The following is a 22,348-nucleotide window of genomic DNA, read 5'->3' on the forward strand; positions in this document are numbered from 1 at the left end:
TATTAACTCTATTACTAACAATTTAAATCAATATTTAGTGCAATGGTGTCCTTTAATTCTCAGAGATCAAATTTTTATTTTTTCATGTAGTGCAAATGTACATAATGCAAATATGTGAAATGAGCCATTTTCATTGTATATGTTGTTTACACTAATTAAGCCAAGCAGAAGAAGTTTCATAGGGAAATAATACTTGTTACAATTTTTTTAGATTTTTGAACTTTAAATGGGTTAATTTGACCCGCAACATAACAAGAGGGTTAAAGTGTTTTGCATTTGTGTGTGTTTGGTGGGGAAGCTGATTAGTCTTGATTTGGTTAAGATGTTTAATATTTAATTTCAATAACAATATTCCTCGAGATTTAAACACTGAATATCTTTGTCTGCTGGACGAGGATGCAATAATACTTCCCAATCTCCTCCTCTTATGATTACCCGTGTATTTCCTTGGTAAAGAAGCGATAGTGCTTCCTGGCAATGACTGTGTTCAGTAAGCAGACACTGATGTACTTTCTAACCTTGTCCTCAGCAGTCTTTTAAGACCTGGTTTCTTCAGTTTTAGCTGTATCTTAGTCAATTTATGAAGAGTATTTTCTTTGGAAATGAAATGCTGGAAAACAATTTCATGGATAAAAATCACCACCAACCTCCCAAAGAGATAAACCAGTTTAAGCATACTCTGTCACTTACTTGAATAATATAGTGTGTGTATTTTTTTGTTGGCACAGAAGGTACAGAAATAAGTGCCTGAGAAGTCCAAGAGAAAGAGGACAGAACAGCAACATTCCTTCTCCAAGGTCTACTTTATTCCCAGCTGTTTAGTTTATATACAGTTAGTCAACTGTGGGATTACCATCATAAAAAGAGAAGGACTTAAACCAACATAGATGGTTTCAGCCACTGGTGAACATCAACCAATCAACCCAGAGCCACAGAGAGAGTTTGGAAGTTACAGTTTTGTGTGGCATTTCGAAAAGTAACATGATTATGCATTATTGCACTTTCTAGATGCACCTTTAACTGAGCTTCAGTAAAATTGTGTAGATTTGATTTAATTCTACATTTGATTAAACAATGATTGAAGGGAAATAAAGTTTTGAGAGCTTTTGGTGATCTGTAAACAATCTGTGTCTATAAAGAAACTGATCTGTGGAGCGCCCCAGGGTGCTGTCCTCTACTTTTCTTTGATGTGATAACTGTTTAAAATGGGTTTCCTCTGTAGAGGACTATTACAAGCACCAATTACAATCCTGAAAGACCCTGAAAGTTATGTATTTCCTCAATCATCTTCTTAAGTACGTGATGGGATTCTGCATGAATGCAAACATACATTTGTAAAGTAACACATTAAAATAACAACTATAACTGTACTCTCTTGCCACAGTTGTAGAGTGGATTTGTTATATTTCAGCTGTGATTTCTGATATTAATACAGATTTAGAACTTGGCAATGTTTTGACTGAAGATAAAACCATCAGACAAAAGAATGGCTTGACTCTAGCTTATCTGCAAATGTTTAACTGTGTCTATGTACAGATGTGCATTCTTATACCTCCAGACAAAAGCATTATTTGCTGTTCCAAAGTCTGGATATGTTCAAGCAACTGTGAGGATAAAGATGTCGTAAACTGTGAACACTCTGTTGTTATTATTACTTTAAATATATATTATTACTGGTTTTATTGCTGCTCATCAAACTTATTTGATGAGCTCTTAAATTTCCTTCGGTTTAATTTATGTTGAATTGTGGATTTTCAGGTTCTGGGTTAAGTGTTGTTCAGTTCACCATGACACAGGCTGTAGTACAAAGTCTAACACGCACACACACATACACTTGCAAACACACAAATACTTGCATACATTTCGGTCACATGATATCGCTGAAATTCTTCCTGATTTTTTAAAATAATTCTGAAGTCTGTTGCACCTGCTGGACTGGTACTCAGGTTGATATTTGTTCAACACTGCCAGGTGATACAGATTAGATGGACTCCACTGAAGCAAATAAATTAACAAATGAATTATCTCTTTATTCAAATTGTCTCATTTGCATGAAACACAACCCACTATGTAATTCAATTAGATCCCTTGATACTTGATTTGGTTTCTTTTGAATGCATTAGTTCCTGATTTAAATTTGCTCTGTGACCATTGAGTTTATTAAAAAGCAACGTGTGGTGTCTGTTTGTCATTTTTATTTATAATTTAAAAGTACGTATTCGCTGAAGTGAGAGCAAATTGCCAAATGAAAGGATAACAGACTATAGTGCAACAAAATCTCTGTCCTCCCATTCTCTCTCGCTCTCATTTTCTCAAATACACTGTACAATTAGAAGAAATAAAACATAGTAGTCCCACTTGTACACAACATCATACATTAGTAGTCAACTAGAAAAAACAGTAAACACGGCCACGTGATTAAAAAACGTCTAGAAGTTCAAAGTTACATTTCATTGTTTTACATTGTAGTAGCATATTTTACCTCCTTTACTCCGCAGACATTTCAGACTGTTATTTATAGAAAATAATCACAAAGTTCACATTTAGGACTCTTCCAAGAGAGCTGAGGAGCATTCAACAAACCAAACAGGTCCCAGTTTAAGTAGCTAGTTAGTCACACGCAGCATGAGATTAAATACGCAACAGTTTGGAAACACCTCATGCAAAACACACAGAACGTTGTTTCTGTCCTCCAGAGTAATGGGGCAGCGATTTAATGTAACCCACAGAGTTTTGTTACAGAGGAGGGGGAAGGGTGGGGTGGACTTTGAGTTCAGCTTGCAGGGGGAAATAGTCTGTCCTTATGTAAAGAGAAGCCGGGGTTTCAAACCAGAAATGTTCCTTGGTTGACGAAGAAGGCCTCAAACGTTTGGTCCAGTGATTACAATGAAAATGCAACATGCTAAGTCACATTTCAGGAAGAAGTTAGTTACTTTTTCTGAGCAAAATAAAAATGCACGGGATGCCTGGAATGCAATTCTTTTTTGTAAAATGCTTTCTCTGTCAGACATGGAAACCCAAGAAAAGTGAACCTTGGACCCTTATTTTTGGTCCCAGTCTGTGGATGTCCATGTAGTGAAATAGTTGGCACTTTCAACATTAAAATTTGAGTTGAAGAGAGGGGGCTACTAAGTCTCTGGCATCTCTTGGGTGCAGTGTTTGTCCTTGTTAGTCTGCAGGCGAGGGGGACCATGTATAGCCGTGTTATCAAAGATTTTGCTTCTGTCCTTCCACATTTTCCCCTTTCACTATGCGTGCCTTCATTTAAAACAATACATAATTAATCAAATAATTTAACTGGGGTCTCTGTGTTTCCAACTTGATGATGGCAGCCATTTGTCGCCTTTTCGTCACATTTCTCACCAGAAAAACAAAAGGGCCAATTCATGACAAAGACTCAGGCCACTTTCACTGTGATTGTCATTTCTGAATAGGCTGTGGTTTTGTTCCCTTAGTGGAAGATTTTCTGTTATTAGAAAGAGATGACTGCTGCAGATTAGGTTGCCTGGGCCTCTGATCGGTTGATCTGACCTTCAGCTGTTTTTTTAGAATTCATAAAAGTGGAAAAAGACGGTTGAGTTACAGCAGAAGCTTGGCGTTGAGAGTTACAGAAGGTCAGAAGAGGAAAAGAAACTGTTCACTGACTTCCATCCCTCTTCTGTTGTTGTCTTCTCTGTCATGGCATATCTCTATCTACCTCTTCTGCACTGTCTTGAATGGAAGACAAAATATTTCGAGACACATCTGAAACAGCTGATCACTCTAGTGATTCGGCAGAAAACAGCCCATGGCTTTAGGGATGCTGCAGCCAATACGTCTGCCTCTCTGTCTTCATTCAGTCTCTCTGTCTGTTAGACTGAATTTCCATGTAAACATTAAGATTCACATTAGTAGTAAAAAATTATATCTGTTAGTGGTTGTGTGTGCATGCATGTGTGCACACATATGCATTACTTGAATGCCTGTGTATGTGAATGTGTCTGTTACCTACACATGCACATATGACATGAAAGGATGTAAATCTACACACAGTACTGTTGTTTCACATTCAACATTTTGGATGAAAAAACAGAAAAAAATGTGTAGCCTCAGTCCGGCTCACAACTTCCACAGAGCTTCGGAGATCCCGAATGCACCAAAAAAGAAATCTTAGAAAAAAGATGTTGACATTCCTTAATCGGTAGTCTTGTTAGTGGATGCTTGGTCAGTATAGTTGGAAGTCTGTTGTCTGTTCTTCAGGCACAAAGAGCAGATGCTCTATTGTGAACACAAGGATGAGTCTCTGGGGTCTTTTTAAAAGTCTTTGGTTGGGCATATCTGCATTCTGTAGATGTTAGATGCCACAACACTTGAGATGGCAACTGAAGTCTGCAGTAGCTGGAAAAACAGGGCTCTATACTGAATTCTCTTTCACACAGGGTCTCCCTCAAAGCCTGAAAAAAAAACATGTCATGAATCATGGCCTCCTTACATCCCTTTGGTTTTTTTCACCATGCAGATATGCAACAGCACAATAGCAAAGAAGCCACTGGCTCCTGATTGTGTCCCTCAGAGACAAAAAATAAATGCAACTGTCAGCTGAGTTGGTAATGTCCTGTAGTTGCTGTGTTCAACCACATGAGGCCAGTGTTTCTTCACGAACAGACCTGACTCCATTTACATCAGCAGACAGGCAGACCAGGGAAGCAATCAGACAAAGTACTGTGGGGGATTTGTTAGTTGAAATGTCTCCTGTGTCCTGGCTACTTGTTCGTGTCTCGTTGGCTGGAGTAGTAAAAGTGGGATGTTAAGCAGTGGTGATGGGTAAGGCAGCGCTCTTGGTGTAGCTCCTGGGTTTATTTTGGCCTGCATCAAGAGAAAAGAAGATGAAAGGAGAAGGTTATTAAAAATAGTGACTGAATCCATTTAATTGCTTTGGCATAGATTTAAAGGTAAATGTTTATGTGAAGCATTTGAAGTGCAAATGCTGAGCCATGAATGGTAACAATCTTCAGTGGCAGTACTGCCTCTGAGTCTCCACACAGATACAGCTACATTGTGCTAATTTAAAGTGTGAAAAATATGCTTCATGTAAGTTTAAAGCTGCCTCAAACTGCAAAGGTTACAAGGTTTTAGATAAGTGCATAGTGGTGCATTTTCACAGTAAAGTCCTTGATGAAGTGATTCCTCAGGCAAATAAGCTGAACAACATAATGTTCCTTGATGAGGACATCAGGAACCCTTGTCGGTGTATTTTATGAAAGATTATGACACTCAAGAGGCAGCTTAGCAACTGCATGGGCCTACTTTACCCCAAAATGTTAAAATTGTTGCCAACTTTTAATTTTATGACAGCCCCTGAAAGGGAGATGATGTAACCAGCGGGATAAGAAATAATATATTCTTCCTTTTGCAAATAAAAAGTTCAAACATATGCTAAAAATATACCTTTTCTCAATTCAACAGCCTTATTTGGTCTGTTTCCATGTCAATCTTAAAGTGGTTAATGTTAGTTAACATACATGAATGTTGGCAACCCCTAGGTAAATTTAGCTGGATGATTGACATTACTGAGTAAGCTAAGTTGACTTGTTGTCTGTCATTCTCTGCTTCCAACGAATAGACGTAAAAGCACTGTCTCCTTGCTAGTCGGCACCAGTTAAGTTAAGCATATTTTCAATACTTTTATCCCTGTAGGCCTGAATTGTGGGTCATATGTTGTGTCTAAGCTGTAGTGTAGCCACTGACAACTAACTGAGGATGCAGCTCTGGTTAAAGGCTACTACCATAATGCTTACTACATGGATGTAAGCAAGCATAGAAGACAGATGGCATCATGTAGCACAGCATGGTTTGGCTGTATTTTGATCCAGAAAGCAGAGATATGGCTGTATGAAGGCTGTGTCTGGTTAAACTGGCATATAACCACTCCACCATAGCAATGTATAACAAGCACACGCATGTGGACGTTAACTTGCAAGGGGACCAAAGGCTGATGGTGCCAGCTCTGCTAGTGTTAGGCACACTTGACAAACCAATTTAACATTGTTAACTCACAGATGTCAGATTCAGTTTTTCACTGTGTTAAATAAATTATTATGTGGGTGTTTTCTTAACCGTGGACTAGTTGGCTCGTCAGGATTTATATTTTCATTTAAAACCCTAGGAAATGATTTGCTCTAACCCTAGCAATGATAACTTACAGTAGATGTTGTAGTTTAACCTGAAAATGTTCTCTAGTATTTTCAACATTGGATTTATGAACTTCTCAAAGTACAAGTATTAGTTTTAATTTGCTATTTGGTAATGCAGAATCCTAGTGTCAGTTACGGAAAAAAACATTAAAAATTTCCAGGCAGAACCTCATATTTCGCCTTTACTTTGTTACATGTGCTTGGACTTATTAAATCAATTTAAATGAACATGGGGAACAGATGGTTTTGGAGGTCAGAAATAAATTAATGCAAAGGTGTTTTATTTTCCATCTTACTGAGAAAACTCTGGAGGGGGTTATTATGGTTGTAAAGCTAACTGCATGTTAGCGTGTGTGTGTGTGTGTGTGTGTGTGTGTGTGTGTGTGTGTGTGTGTGTGTGTGTGTGTGTGTGTGTGTGTGTGTGTGGTGTGTCTTGCAAGAACAACCAGAGAGGTATCCATTGTGACGGTACAACTGATGCTTTTTTTATTGGTCCCTCCGGCCGGAGCCAATAAACACCAAAGTGAAGGGACAACAGCTGGGGAACAATGATAGCGTATTGATGATGCTTGTGCATCTACGTGTGCGTGTGTAAGTGTGTGTACATTCATTTGCAAGCAGAAGCTATCTATCAGCACATTTACTGTGTGTGTGTCTGTAATATTTGTGTGCATGCTATGCAGCATTCATGAGTGTGTGTGCTTGTAAACGTGTGTGTCGGCTTTATGTGCGGTCATGCTGCAGCTCATGTGTGAGTGAGTGTATTTGTTTTGCAGCCATTATCTTGGGGGTCGATGATTTATGATCTGTGTTATGACTTCCACAGGGGACATATAAAACTACAGAATAGCCCTTTATTTCCCCTCTTCTTTGTTTAGATCTGAGTTCCATCCATCACTCTGCTCCTTCTTTCTTTTCTTGCTCTCTCCTCCTACTGGTCTCTTGTCCATCTTGATTCCCTCTCCTTTCCTTTCCTGTCTGTCTGTCTGTCTGTCTGTCTGTCTGTCTGTCTGTCTGTCTGTCTGTCTGTCTGTCTGTCTGTATCTCTATCTAATTCGCTCTGGCTCTTTTCTCTAATAAAAACAAGTTATTGATCACCTGTCTGCTGCACATCAGTGGAATCACCATCTTTCTGGATTGTTGTTTTTTTCTGTGGTGTATCTTTCCCTGTATTGCTTGGTGCTTTCCACGGAACAAACTGAGACGGTGAGATTTGATGCAGGTTTGCCTGAACTTGGACTAATGTTTAAATTTTTTATCCTCTTGGCCTAACAGTCTAAGAATGGCTATAGCTGAAATGAAACTGATATCATTGGTTGTAGTCTCAAGAAGTTCATAATAAACACTATAATTAAGCCACCAATTAAACCCTCTCAAACTATCTTCAAATATGAGGTTTATGTATGTGAACCGAGGATGTCCTTTATCAGTCAATGAGGACAAACTAGCTAAGTATGTAACACAGCTTCTAAAAGAATAACATCAAGGATGTAACAGCTTATTTTAACACCTTTATTTGCCACTTGTGAGGGAAGTGATAAAAGCTCTACAAGTGTGATAGCAGATGAGACCTTGGGCTGACAAATGTAAGCCCTTATGCTGATACAGTGAGAAAGTGCTTAAATCATCCTCGCTGCAGAAGTCAGTATATCAAACACAGATGAAAATGGTCCGCTCAACACAATATTCCGTTTATGGAGGTGTTGACTTTAAGTTGGTGGGACCTATTACACCTGGGGATCTTCAGTGCATTTATTCACATACAATATATCAAGTAATGCCTTTTTTCAAACTGGAAGGAACCTTCAGTTGGTGTTGATTTTAGTGCCCCTTATAGACAGATATGTCTTTGCTGATCTTGTTCTGTATATGTGTAAAAAGTGTTTTTTGAAAATATCTCCCCTTCTTTCTTTTAACCCTCAGTCATATCACTCTCTGTCATATTTGTTGTAGAACATGTAAAGAAAGGCTCTTCGTGCAGCATGCTGCAACCAACTTTGTATGTGTAGATAGATAAATCTATATGACAAATTGTATTTGTCTGGGGTCAATCTGTGACCTTACTTCCCCTTCCTCCATACTATATGATGGAGTCCCTCGGGGGTCAATACTAGGTCAGATTTATTATCCCTATATTTGCTCTTATTTAGCTATTAATACAAGGACATGTTGTCTTCTTAAGCTGACGGCACACAGCAATATCTTCTTTTAAACCCACTTTTGAGGACTTAGTTTTCTCAATATTCAAATTTTTCATGTTTTTTTACTGACAGGTTTTTAGTCATCTTTTGAACTAATTGGTACCTCTTTAATTCCATGTCACCCGGTGTTATTCATACCTACCCATGTATTTCAATATTTAGTTGTTGGGGTTTTTTTTGTTTACCTTTAAAGCAAGTTTAACACCATTTTGGGAGATGCCACACAAGTTGTAACATAACGGATATTAGGAAACTATACTTACATGTACATGGGCTGTAGTTGAAGGTGGGATGTCTTCTGAGGCCCCTGGTAACCGTATGAGTCAAACCCTCCTATAAAATCAACTGCAAAGAAAAAAAAAGACACAAATTAGTGAAAGTGAACACTGTGTAATTATCAGCTGGTAGCCTCCCACGACATATGATTCATTAGATTAGGCCTCTTACACCTACAGAGGTCTGAACAGAACAATTTGTACCACAACCACCGCCTCTATTGTACTGCTGTCTTACAGCTAATCAGGGTTTTTAGGCATGAAACAGCTTCAAGGGAAATTTGGACTTAGCTGTGTGAAAACCCTGAAATGCAAACCTAATTCTATTTATAGGAGGAAGGCTACAAGTTATGCAGCGCTATGTATTTATGCCTTGAGAATACTCTTAACTCTTAAATTATCTAGGATGTCTCCACATATTTCTGTGCAGAAGAGCTGCCAGCAGGTGGTTTCTTTCCTCAGACTGAGGCAGAGAGCCTGGACTTCAGAAGAGAAGAAGCCATGATATTTTTCTTTACTTTGATGTTGTGGAGCTCATAAAAGGGTACTTCCTTGCCTTGATCAGCAGCACACTATCTTATTTATTTAGTGAGATTCCATACATCAAGTACAATGTGGAATTTGGCTGTCACTGCAGAGATGAAAGAAGCTTAAAGTAAACCTTAAGCCTGCAAGAATCAGGGATATAAGTCCAAATACAGTCAGGCAATTACATTTCAATCCAACTCTCTGATTACACTGATTAGTTTGTGTGTGCCTTTAAAGACACTGTAAATTAAGAACATGAATATGCAAGGAGCTGTTCTGCATTCATATTTTTAGATGATGATTTTAAGTATAGTAGATATAATGCTACAACTGGCTGCTTCCAGGAATAGCTTGATACATTATGGAGAGATTATATATTTTCTTGCTGAGAGTTAGATGAGGTGATCAATACCAATCTTGTTTCTATACTGCAAATATGAAGCTACAGCAAGCAATTGGTTAGCCTAGCTGAGCATAAAGCTTTTGAACAGGGATTAAAAGCTAAACTTGCTCTATCACACATAAAAAAAAAGCTGGCATAAAGCTAGAGTTTGTTAAAAAAGAAAACACTTGGATTTAATTAATCAAAGTTAATATTAAGCTCAATGCTAAGATAAGCCTACCAGCTGCTATCATTGGATATTGGAGTGGTACCCATGTACCTTCTTTACTCATTTTTTGCATTGTTCTCCAAAAAAATGCATCACAACTGTCACTGGTATTCAAAGATAATTGACACTAACCAAACATTTCATCACTGTTACAACTGAACATTTTGCACAGCAGCCATTTTCCTCTAACACCACTCTCAGGTGGGAAGCTCAGAGCTGTCATAGCATCAAACTGCTGTTTGCCATGGTTTTTGGTCTTGTAAATAATCAAAACCTTCATCATTTCATCCTTTTTCAGAGGGGTAAATAAATATTGAAAGCCTGGATCAAAATCTGACAATATTTCAGGTAAAAAAAAGGTAACCATTAGTCATTGTTAAACAACAACTGATACTAGCCTCCAGCTGTTAACAAGATAATTTCACCTTTAGTTGTAGAAAGCTAATATTAGTACTTGGTACTGAAGGAGGTGTTATACTTATAGAGTAGCTCTGTTTTAGGAATAGCTGTTTATCTATGTGTGGGTGGTACAGCCAGTAAAGCCTGGCGTATACTTCTGTGTTTACTCTTCACCATAGCCATAGTGGCATACGACATTGTGAACACTACACACTTGTGCGCTAGAGTGTCCTCATGGCTCTGAAATACTCTGCCTAAATACTAGCTGGCAGTGTGTTTTCTATGCTGTACATATCGCCAGTTCTGGGCTCCAGTACATGCTCTGCTTGTTGTTCTCAGGAAACCATGGGGACTGAATTTGAGCGTATTATATTTGAGTTGGGGCTGATAAAAGTTGAGCAGCACTTGATCATACCTCAATTATCGCACAGAGAGAGGAGATGAGACATTTGAGGAGATGGAACGAACGGCTGCTGAATCAGTGACAGTGGCAATGCTATAAACATTGTAATGGCAAGAAATTTTAGTTTCAGTCTACTGATCAGGAAAAATATATGCAGATATCATCTATCAGAACAAGTCAGAAACAAATCTCGACTATTATACAGCTTCTGTAGATTTATTTTAAGATGACCGATTTGAGTTGTTGCAGTGTGAGAGCAAAGAGCAAATAGTTATCAGGATCATTGAGAAATAACAAGAGTGTACAATTAGGTGTGTGAAAATTATAAAGCCTGCAGTTCCTTAAGACTCAAGCCAGATTATTGTGTCTTGCCAACTGCTTGCTACTGACAACCCGTGTTCAGTGTAGATGTTCTTAATTCCTACAGTGTTGACAGTCAGTGAAGGCATCAGGAGAGGTGTAGAGTGTGTGAGCGGGAGAGAGGAGAGACAAGAGAAGTGTTTCATTCATCCAAACACTGATTGTTGCTTTATTGGTTGTCGTGGTCAGGGCCGACAGTGACCGGTTATTAAAGATCAACGTGTTCACGAATCGGCTCGTCATCCCTACGGCGTCCGGGCTGACGCTACAACCTTTTATTTACAGTCTATGGCTACAACACATATATATTTCTGTAGGACTTACTAATCATTAATTATTTTGCTTGTCAGAGCCCCCGTGGTGAAAGCTTTTTAGACTCTGATCCGGACTACAGTCCTGAGCAAAGCACCTCATCGGGTCAGAGGGGACAGGCCCAAGCTCGAGCGAGAGGGGCAGTCAGTAGAGTCAGAACGGCAGGACGGGATTTGATTAGTTTAAAATTTTGGACCCCCAAAACAGGGATTGGTTGGTGTTTTCCCAGGTTTACTCCGGCTGTAGATAGCAGCTTTTTTTCACTCTTTTTTAAGAACACATTATGTATTGATTGCCATCAGGACATAAAGATCATTTTAGCCAGTATAAAAAAAAAGTTTATCTAAATCTGACTACAAACCCCAGCTTTAATGGGATTAATATCAAATGAACAATTGCAATTCAAGTATTAATTATGATTAAAAAATGTTATTGTTTGGAAGTCCATTTGGCTAACCTATTGGAGTTTCCCACTGAATTTCAAGTCAGAGGTAAATGTCCAACATGTGAATATGGTGAATTAAACCTAAGTTGATTCTGACTTGTTTTCACACTAGTTTGATTCCATTGTATGCTTCAAGTTTTTTGTCCTCACATGCCTTTCCTTTTCTTTCTTTTCTGTAAAAAATCATTATTACTTTCTAAATCTTAGCTGAGCTGTTTTCGCACTTCTCCTATAATCCTCTTAATGCATTCATGTGAAATTTTGATTCCACCACACACCAAGACAACGGATGATCTTCTTTATCTAACAGTTTTTTTTTTTGTCCTGCACCGCTGCAGCTACTACTGTGATGCTTTATGATCACTGGGCTTATTGCGGCTGTTCAGTCAGACAAAGCAGAGAACATCCCCCGTGCTTGATGTACTCCTCCTTTGTGTGGCTCCTTTTGTGGGAGAAAGGCCCGGTGTGAACAGTATGGCTTTCCTGCTGATTCATGCTGCAGTCAAATAGTCTCAGCAGAGTGTCTGCCATGCTCGACCCTTTGAACACAAGAGGAAATGGAGCCTCTAACCTTGTCAGTGTGCTGCCTGTCAAGCTGGGGCGGCCCAATTTAAAAATTCAGATGTTATTCATGAGGCTATGGTTTTTATTTTTTATTTTTACATTTTCAAAAAGCATGTAAGAACACTGCAAAGACTAACAGTCTGAAACATCAGTGAACATATTATCTCTTTTTTAATGGTACAACTATTTCAAATAAGCATTCATTTTCAGTCGAAATGTTCCTTATTCACCTAAGAGTCCAAACTCTTGTTATCTTCAGGATATTCTGAGTCTATTTGTATGTTGATCATGCGTGTATGTATGAGTGTTAATAATATGTGTGAGTCGCTCTGAGACTGATAATACTGACTATAATGATTAATCTCCCACACACAGACACAACCACACACACATAAACACACACACTTACACATGCACAGAATAATTATCAGAGTAATTAGCTTTCTCAGCAACTCAAAATCTTCATCGGTCCTCAGTGAGTATTAGCTCCTTCACCCGAGGCACATTTCCCAACAAAGCTCCCTGATTATTGTTTAGTCTCCCAGACTGCTTTATCCTCAGCCACACTCACAGGAGCCAACGTTCAGCAACACAAAGCTAACAATGAAGCCCCAGAATGATTCTGGAGGAAGTCATCTTTTGTCACACCGAAATGATGTATGTGACATTACACCGGTGCTGCGTTCATATTCGTTAGGGCTTAATGGTGGCCTGAAACCTCAATTTGGATGCTGATTTCTTCAGATAATATTTGTCCCTTGAGAAGAGGTGTAAAAATTACTCACCATTACGGCTCATTTGTGAGCAGTTTGTATGTTCTACCTCAAGTTTCCAGATGATTAAGGTGAGCAGGATGCTGTGAATTGCCTGAAGGTGTGAATGTGAGAGTGAATGTGTACATGTGTTAGCCCTAGAGCTGTCTCTTTCTCAATGCATTCTGTGACTCAGCTTTCACACCCTTCATAGCATAAACACTCTGAAAATACTTGAATATATGGTAAGCTGATAAGACATGGCGAAAATGTGTCTGACCATGTTAAGCCTGTGGTCAATATTGGTCTGAATATAAGTTGACTCTAATTGTAAGAGAATCTCCCATTTTTAAAATACATTTTTGGAAAACTTATTTTTGAGGGCCAAATCTTATTTCACTTTTTTCCCCCTTATATTTTTGTTATTATAACACTTGTGGTATCATGTTTGCCATTGGCCACGGTTACATGATGTTTTTTTATTCAGAATTAATTATTCAGAATTAAATAATTTAGAATTAAAGTATTCTCCTTCGTGTTTACATGGAAATAGTCATTCCGAATTGAGGTTTACATGGAAAACACGTTTAATCGTCTTTATTCAATTCCGCTTAAGGTCTGGGGGTTAGGAAGGGTTCTGATTGGACAGGGGCGGGCGTGACGTATTTACGTCTACCAGAAGAAAACTGACTCCTGTTCCTGCTTCTTTTATTTTCAGTTACAACATGGAAGACCACACAATAAGTACAATTTTCACTTTGATTTTGATTATAGTTTCAATAAGCAGCTCGAAACAAACATACTGCTTCACTTTCATCAGCTGAGGAGGAGAAGAGAGATAGAGGACCGGAGCAGGGAGGAGGAAGACCGTACTTTGGCGAATCAAAGCCAACGGTTAGTGCAACAGCTGCTCTACCTCAGCCCACTGACACATCCCCCTTTTCATGATATCCATTTCTTCTAAGGCTCCTATTAAATAAATGGTCTCGGCTCGAGTCCAACGCTTGCTTCGGGTGCCCATCCTGGAATATGTGCCCGCCTGCCAGTGCGGAATATGTGCGTCATCGCGACAGGACAAGGGAACGAGCATGCGCAGAACGACCAGAATTAATTTAAAGTGGAATGAACATATACATGATCGAGGAATTATTCAATTCGGATTTAAAATCAGAATAAACCAGCCACTTACTTCGGATTTAAGTTTAATTCTGAATTGTCATTCTCATTCGGAATTAGGTGTTTACATGGTCATTTTTAATCTTTTTAAAGAGGATTTAATTTTTATTCTGAACTAAAGAGGAATTAAAAGTCTCATGTAAACGTAGCCATTGATGCTATAAAAAATAAGCTAACCTGTAGTTTATTGGTTATAGGCCATCCATCTCAGTTATGTATCCTCTATAGGGATCTCCAGACTTTCAGCTAGATGACAGCTCAGGTAATGAGCATACCTTCAGTTTTCAGTAATATCCTCACATACTCTCCTATCAGTGTCTTGGAAGTGGCGGCTTTGAGGGCCATTGGAAGATTTTCTCAGACAGTCTTTTTGGGCTCACCATCCTCAGACATTAAACTCTACGACACCTTATTTCTGTTCAGTGACAGTTTCTTTCATGTCTCTGCTGCATTGATAACCATTATCTTAAGATCAGCATCAGAACTCTGCCTCAATTATTGGATAACTTGACATATTGAACAAAGGAGTATCTTATCTTATCTTATCTTATCTTATCTTATCTTATCTAATCTTATCTTATCTTATCTTATACATCTGAAGTTGTGAGTGATTACTGGCCTCAGTTAACAGGAGTAAACTCACTTTACTTGTGGTTCAATGCTGACGACGGATATTTGCATTTACAGGTCTAAACCATGAATATAACATGATTACACTTTTTCAGACAAGGGAAAGAATGCTTTATATTTGGGTTGATAAAGGCTGCTTCATGTATGAATCACTTACTTGGCTTCAGCCTAAAACAAGAAGGCCATTTCACTGTGTCCAGTTTATTTTTAAACAATTGCATTAACTGTCCCCCATATCTGAAAGAGTTCCTGGTCCCATAATCATCTTCCTATTCACTCAGACATACGCAGCATCCCTTTTTTATTGTCCCCAGAATCTATAAAGAAATCGGTCGCAGGTCATTTAAATACAAAGCTCCATCCAATGGGAATAATCTTCCCTTCTTTCTTAAGTCCATCACCTCTTTCCGCTGCTTTAAGTCAAAATTATTCACTTATCTAAAAACGAGATGTTCCTGTTCCTGACTTTTCTTATATATGCTTTATTGCTGTGTTTCATATTGTTGATATTGATCCTTATCAAGGTAATGTTTAACAGCTGGGTGCTGGGGTAGGAGTGAGTGAGTGAGTGAGTGAGTGAGTGAGTGAGTGAGTGAGTGAGTGAGTGAGTGAGTGAGTGAGTGAGTGAGTGAGTGAGTGAGTGAGTGAGTGAGTGAGTGAGTGTGAGTGAGTGAGTGAGTGTATGTATTTGTTTTACTTTGTGTTTTGTTAAGATCCCCTTGAAAAAAAGATGCTGCATCTCGAGGGACTATCCTATAATACATTCAAATTCAATATGTTAGTTTGATTTGGTTTGGTTTTTCAAGATAAAATTAAATATTTCTGTCTTCAAAAGTAGAAAATAAATTTGCCTGGACTGTGAGGTTTGGTCTGATCAGACTTGATGGACAGTGCTCAGAACATTTCCACACAGCTGTCATCACAGTTTGATTCAACTGTTGTAAAACTTTGACTTGATTTCCAAACTGAACAAGGTTAATTTCAAATATGAGAGTAAAGCAAGAACAAGAAGAAAAAAAACTATCATGTCTCATGTTAAACAACCAAACCTCCTCATTCTTTTGCAGAACAAAATTGTGTTTATGTCAGATGATAACGATAATGATTTTGGTTAGGGGTGGGAATTGATCGGATCCGACTTAGAACCAGAAAAGCGTTTTTCCTCTCCAAATTCAAAGTAGTTTCCTCCAGGCTCCAGAGGCCACCTCCGTACTCACGCGGCCGAAAATGAGGCACAGAGAGCGTGTAAAATACCGCCATGATGACCCCCGGAGGAAAAGTGTTTTTCCTCTCCAAATTCAAAGTCTTTACCCCCAGGCTCGAGGGACCACGTCCAGACTCAAGCGGCCGAGAATGAGGTCAACCTATTGTTCAGTATGTTCAAGTTGAATATGTTCATGTTCAGTCTTGTGCAGACATAATTTGGGAAAAAATAAAATGGTTCCTTTTGGTGCAGAATAGAAAGGAATTGGATTGATAAGCAGAATCGACAATGGCATTGACATTGATAAAATCTTATCATCTTATCTAAATTAAAGATAGGAGTCAAAAAGAAAATATTCTAAGCAAATTATGTATGTCCTTAAGCATATTAACTCTCACACAGCTACATGATATATTCTCCTAGCTCTATCATAAAAAAAATCTGTTGTTGTGTTCCCTTTTCACGGTGCAAAACAAGCAGAATTGTGCAGCATTTAGAGCCAGGGGCCAAAATACTGCAGTTAAGCATAGGCCAAATAATAACTGTTAGACATTAATTATTTAGACATGGAACAAGTGGCATTTTGGGTTTCCTGTCACTACTGAGCTTATTAAACTGATGCAGTGTTAATAAATTCTCCTCTAAAAAATAACCCCTGAAGCTCTGCTCTACTAAAGTGGAATGAATAGAGTGTTATATCACTCTTTCACTTAAACAATCTGATGAGTTCATTTTAATCTGCGTTCCCATTGAACAAAGAGGGAGTTATGTAACATGAGGAGCCTTCAGAAGCAGGTCTTCTTTTTGGTCATGACACAGTGCTTTTAAAAGACTGGAAAAAAATCCTCACGTCAATCTCAATCCTCAGTTTGCCCTGAACAGGAAGGAAAGAGGAAATGTGTTTTTCTCAGCAAATCAACTATTTCCACCAATCCAGCCTGCGTTTATTACCCATCAATATTTATGTGTCAGCAAACCACATCCTCGATTCAGTGTTGAATAAGACATGCTTGGGTATTGATCTTCCTGTAGAGTGGCTGCTGCTACTTTAATGGAATAACTAAACTGATGGCCTCAGGTAAGTGCGCTCATTCAAGTTAATGCCCACAGACACACTCTGCATTCAGAATTCAACCTTGTTTTTCTAGTCTTTTACCTTTGTGACACTTCCTATGCAATGCTTTTGTAGATTAATACATGCTCACTAAATAGCACTTTACTTCCAAATCCACACAGAGACATTGATAAAAGGTTAAAAAGAGAGATTACATCTCTGTTGTCCTCCTTTTCCTTACCCTTATCGATTTTTTTCCCCATGCCTGTTGTTCGTGACAGTACTTGAAAGACGAAGTATGTAGGTGAGACTTTGAAAGACAGACAACTCTGATGTTGCATGAGTCTACCGAGCTCTCATCCTCCTCCAGACTCCTCCTCATCCCTTTCTCTGTGTGTTACAGTAAAAGAATGAGCCGCTGCCTGCAGAGGCTGGAGGCCACAAGTTTCACTTTGTGTTCTGTCTGTGGGTCAGTAAAGGCCCCCCAGACCAAGATGGCTTCATTTAACAGCAGCTTTGTTACAAATAGACTGAGAAAGAGGATAAGCTGGGGAAGAGTGATGGAGAGAAGGAATGAAAGGAACAGACTGAAGTCACATGTTTCATTTCATTCCTTAACTCAAATACACCAGGCTATAAAAAAACCTCTAAACCGCTCAAACCTACATGACCTAGCATATTCAACACGGACAGCTACTAAACTTAAGCCTTGGATAGTAACTGTTCAATCATTTCCTTTAGTATGAGCCGCAATTGTTAGCAGCATGTTCTCCGAGCTCTCTTACTCCCTATAAAATCCGGCCAATAAGTAAATCCTTTACATTTTCTAAATGAGCACAGCTGTGTGATCCAGGGAAGCTAACAGGGACTACCATTTGATTTAAAAACAAAACATCTTGACCAGCTTGCTTTACCACAATGTCATAAGAATGAATCTGGAATGAAAGACTTATTCTTTGCTACACAAAAGCTAATTTTTACATTTGTAGATAATGGTGCCGTCAATCACTTAGTTAATGTAATCAGTGATAAATCCCAGGAGGGGCTGTGATTAACCGTGATTAGCCACAATATCAAAATAATCATCTACTTTTGAAAACTTTAAAATACTTGAAATATGCCACATTGAAATGCAAAGAAAACTATTAGCGGCTTCTTGAAACACAGTCTGAAATACTGGTATAGGATTTTGGATGCCAGAGTTCAAGTAGGACTGTGAATTATATGAGCCAAACTAGTATAGATGCTTTTTTCTGCCATAAACAAAATTGCATCCATTTGAGAAAGAAAAATTCCAAAAAGACAGAAACATCCCTGTTAAGGCTGTGGTTGTAGTTTGTTTCTCTCTGTTTATTGAGAGTTGGTGTTGGAAAGGTTCCTGAATGTTGCTGCCTCTCTCACTCTTTACAGGTGCGCTCTATATCGGGGCCATGCTTGATGTCATCTCTCAGCTGATAGGCTGGGTCAGAGGTCAGCTGAGAGATGACGTCACAGCAGCGACACAGGAATCCCAGCTCCCTCTTCTTCCAAACAGCCACTTAGCCTTTTGTTCTCTCTTCTGTTAGAGTGTTATACGATTAAGTTGTGTAGGGGTGAACCCCAGTTTATTTCATCTTGATTCTCCAGTTTTTTTGGTTTGATAGTGAGTGTAGTGGCTTGCTTTCGCCAAACGAAACAAAACACCTATAAGCCACTGAGGGGCTGCTTTACCGGGACTCAGTTGACGCGTCCTCCCCGTGCAGGATGAATGAGTGACGTCCAAACTCTGTACATTGTCATCAATAAGGCTTTATTTTACATCGACATACAATTAACACTCAGCCGATCAATCCACACTTACATCTAGAATTAAAGGCTTAAAGCTATTGTAGATGAGACGACGAAAAAGATAACGACGATGATGGCGACGTCGACGGTCAAAAACTGTATGCTACCCGGTAGGCAGCTCACCTGCCACTAATTGGGTCTTCTTCCCTATATGCATTCTACACCTGGCTTGACACACACACCACCTAGTGTGTACACAAGTGCACACTAGGTGGTGTATAAAACAGTCCATACATAACATTGACACACATATGGCTCTAATAGTGGGGTACTTAGTTGTATTTTGGCTTCTTCCATTTCTCAGGTCAGTTGCTTTACCTAAGTTAGAAATGTTTGTTTGTTACTTTGGCCTTAGTTCACTCTGAGGTTAATTCTAGTTTCCTTCTATATTGTTGTTAGCCAATATAATTTATGTAAATAAACCCTTAATTGTTAATACTTGAAACCCCAGTCTTGTGGCTGTTTCGGACTTGAGGGAAATTAGCCTTTTTCACGTTATGTCTCGGCCACCCCTAGACGGGGCATAACATCCCATAGCAATGAAAAAATCTGTGGCCGTTAAGTTATAGTAAAAACAAAACAAAAAAAGTTATACCTCTTCAAGGTAAAGGCTTCTTGGCACTTGTTTTTAAGTTCTTCATGGACATCAACTCTTGTCAGACTGGCCAGAGGTTTTCATTCATCAACATCATGTCATTGCTGTCATTATGGCATATAAATGTATGTCTGACAGATTTTGATGATCAAATTGTGAACACCTGTTTCTTTCTACACCACAGATTAAGGACACAGAGTTTGGAAGATTTTGATGATACATTTCAAACCTTATAAATGCATGCAGTTAGCTGCTTATGAAGCAGTCAACTGACTGGCAGATGAGAGGAGTTTATGTAACATCAACCTTTTTTTGGCTTTTTGATTGATCGTTATATCTTTGGCTACATGACGTGCGTATGTGTGAGTGAGTGTGTGTGTGTGTACTTACAACTGTCTTCTTCTTCCGAAATAAGCTTGACCACATAGCAGGCATAGATGAACCCCATCAACTGGAGAGAAGGAGAGAAGAAGAAACAGGAGGGATTTTTAGATAGATAGATAGATAGATAGATAGATAGATAGATAGATAGATAGATAGATAGATAGATAGATAGATAGATAGCACAGAAAACATGGACATTGGACAAATTGTTGGAACAGAGAGAAAACAGGTGTCGGTGTAAGTGGAGTGGAACAGCGCTGTGGTATTCTGTTCCAAAATAGAGCACTTGAGTCTATACACATACACACACACACACCAAATTGTCTAGCATCCCCAATGACAACTACAAGGTTAGCCCAAAGTTTAATGGTTTCAGAGCCGTGCTGATCTGTTTTTACTCACATCTTCAAACACTACAACCATGAAAAAAAAAAGACTTGTCAGAACTGTGTCTCTATTATGACTCAGCAGGTTAACATTAGTGAGATTGTGATCACTGAAATTGGATTTTCAGCTCTCTGTATCACTTTGGTCTCACAATTTCAAGGTAGACAGTTCCATATTTATCCGGAAATCACCACCCACTGTGACTGGCTGCATCGTGTGGGGCTTGTAGGGAGAAACACAGAGGTGTGCGTCATTTGGTTCTCCTTCTATTTGAACCCATTCACAAACCTGACAACAATGGTGGCTGAAGATCAGACCTCCAAAGGGAATGAGAGGGGAAACAGTTCTGGGCCTTTGTGTAAGCATTTAAGAAGCACATTTAAATGTGTGTAGATACAACAGCACACCGGCAGAAAACCTTTGCTCCCTGTTACCAAGGCGACCTGCAGGAGGCAGCCTATAGGAGCAAAGATGCAGGAAGGTAAGGTCAATGTAAGGTTGGTGTTTTTGACCTGTTTACTTTACAATGATAGAGGAATTAAGAAGGATAAAGGGAGGAAGCTATTGGCACACAGTTATGGACATGTGTGTGTGTGTGTGTGTGTGTGTGTGTTTGTATGAGGCATTAAGCTTAAATATTACCTGGCTTAAAGAGGCTTTATCGATCAAATAAGGCTCTGAAAATGACATTGACCTGGTTGGTATTCTATTGACTACATGGACGCATGCCAGCACCCACTCAACACACTCACACTCACACTCTCTCACACACACACACACAAACATAAGCACAAAGTGAGTTGCAGAAAGTGAGTTGCAAATGTGTGCGACTACATTTAAAATTCTGTGTATATCTCAAGGTCCTGACCTCATTTAGTCTAAATAATGTTCAGCTCCCAAAGCACCTCACTCCTGCCTCCTTTTCTCTTACTTTCTATTACAATTTCCTTCCTGCTTCCTCGTCCTTTTTCTCTGTTCCTTCCGCTTCTTTATTTTCTTCCTCTTCCTTCCCTTCGTCTCCCCATTTCTCCCAATTTCTCTCCCTGTCTACTTTGTAAGTGACAAGTAGATGAGTCATAGAAAAGTAGGGTTTTGCTCAGTAGGGGATGAACAGACTTAAAGCGAAGCAAAGTACTGGAAGTAGACAATACTGCCAGTATCAGCACGGGGATCAACGCTGATGTGAAAATCAATTTGGAGAACATAGGCGGCTTTATTTATCTAAAATGCCTTGAAAAATTACCCCCCGTCAAAGACGCTAATAAAAGTTCACTGGCTAAAAAAGTCTACTTGTCACTAGCATTTGCAGCAGTTTAGAAGAATACCTTTATTTTGGGAAAATTAAGATGACCTTAAGCAACAGTATGCCTCTTCTTTCTGCGCCAGCTGAATGTATTATTTCCTCGTATTAGCACAAAGGAGACTTGTAATACAACAAAGTCAAAATGTTGTTGAAAAGGGCTTCTAAGAGTTTTCTGTCACATGCAGTCAAAGCTAAACTGAAGCTGTTCTGTCTTCTGCAGGCTCATTGCCTCTGAAAATGACTTTTCTGTGCGTTTTTGTTCAAACCAGGAACACATACAAAACATTTGATCAGCTGTGGCAGTCTGTGTTTCTCTGCACATCAATATCCTGTTAATATTCTGGATGCTCAGCTGTTCAGTTTCTGTGTTGCTGCATGTAAACATAATATCCTGTTGACAATAAATCTCATTATATCTCCTCAAGATGTGAAGAAAGCCAAATTTGATGGCAGATTGCAGCAATATGAGCTTTGATGGGGATGTGACATGCACGCATCTTATCTTGTTTATCCTATGAGTTCTGGGTCTGAGTTAGTTTGCTGTCGGCAGTTGTATCAGGACTTTCCTGTTAACTCCAAACTTAAGAGTTTGGCACTTTGAGGTTGCAGAACCTAGGAGTACTCCGAAACATGACAGTTTTACTCAGTGACCCACTTTTTCAAGCGTACAGCATCAAGATTACTTTATAATCTAAAAGGCACGCCAAGTGATGATAGAGAGAACTATGGCATTAGGACTTTCAACCAAGTGTACAAGGTGATGAT

The 22,348-nt window shown here is 39.0% G+C and overlaps 1 protein-coding gene across 2 annotated transcripts in view; it reads right to left on the reverse strand.

Moving 5' to 3' along the window:
* Positions 1-784: 784 nt before the first annotated feature.
* Positions 785-22,348, reverse strand: part of nkain2 (sodium/potassium transporting ATPase interacting 2) — a 117,329-nt gene continuing 95,765 nt past the window's right edge. The window contains exons 5-7 of one of the 2 annotated variants that reach the window (XM_034698863.1): positions 19,900-19,960; positions 8,638-8,719; positions 785-4,845 (exon numbers count right to left, since the gene is read on the reverse strand). In XM_034698863.1, coding sequence (XP_034554754.1) covers positions 4,836-4,845; positions 8,638-8,719; positions 19,900-19,960 — 153 coding nt within the window. In that variant the 3' untranslated portion in view covers positions 785-4,835. Of the gene's footprint in view, positions 4,846-8,633; positions 8,720-19,899; positions 19,961-22,348 lie in introns of those variants that run through there. The other variant, XM_034698864.1, reaches the window with a different exon arrangement.

Source organism: Notolabrus celidotus, chromosome 13 (genome assembly GCF_009762535.1).
Source record: "Notolabrus celidotus isolate fNotCel1 chromosome 13, fNotCel1.pri, whole genome shotgun sequence".
In the NCBI taxonomy this organism is placed as follows: domain Eukaryota; kingdom Metazoa; phylum Chordata; class Actinopteri; order Labriformes; family Labridae; genus Notolabrus; species Notolabrus celidotus.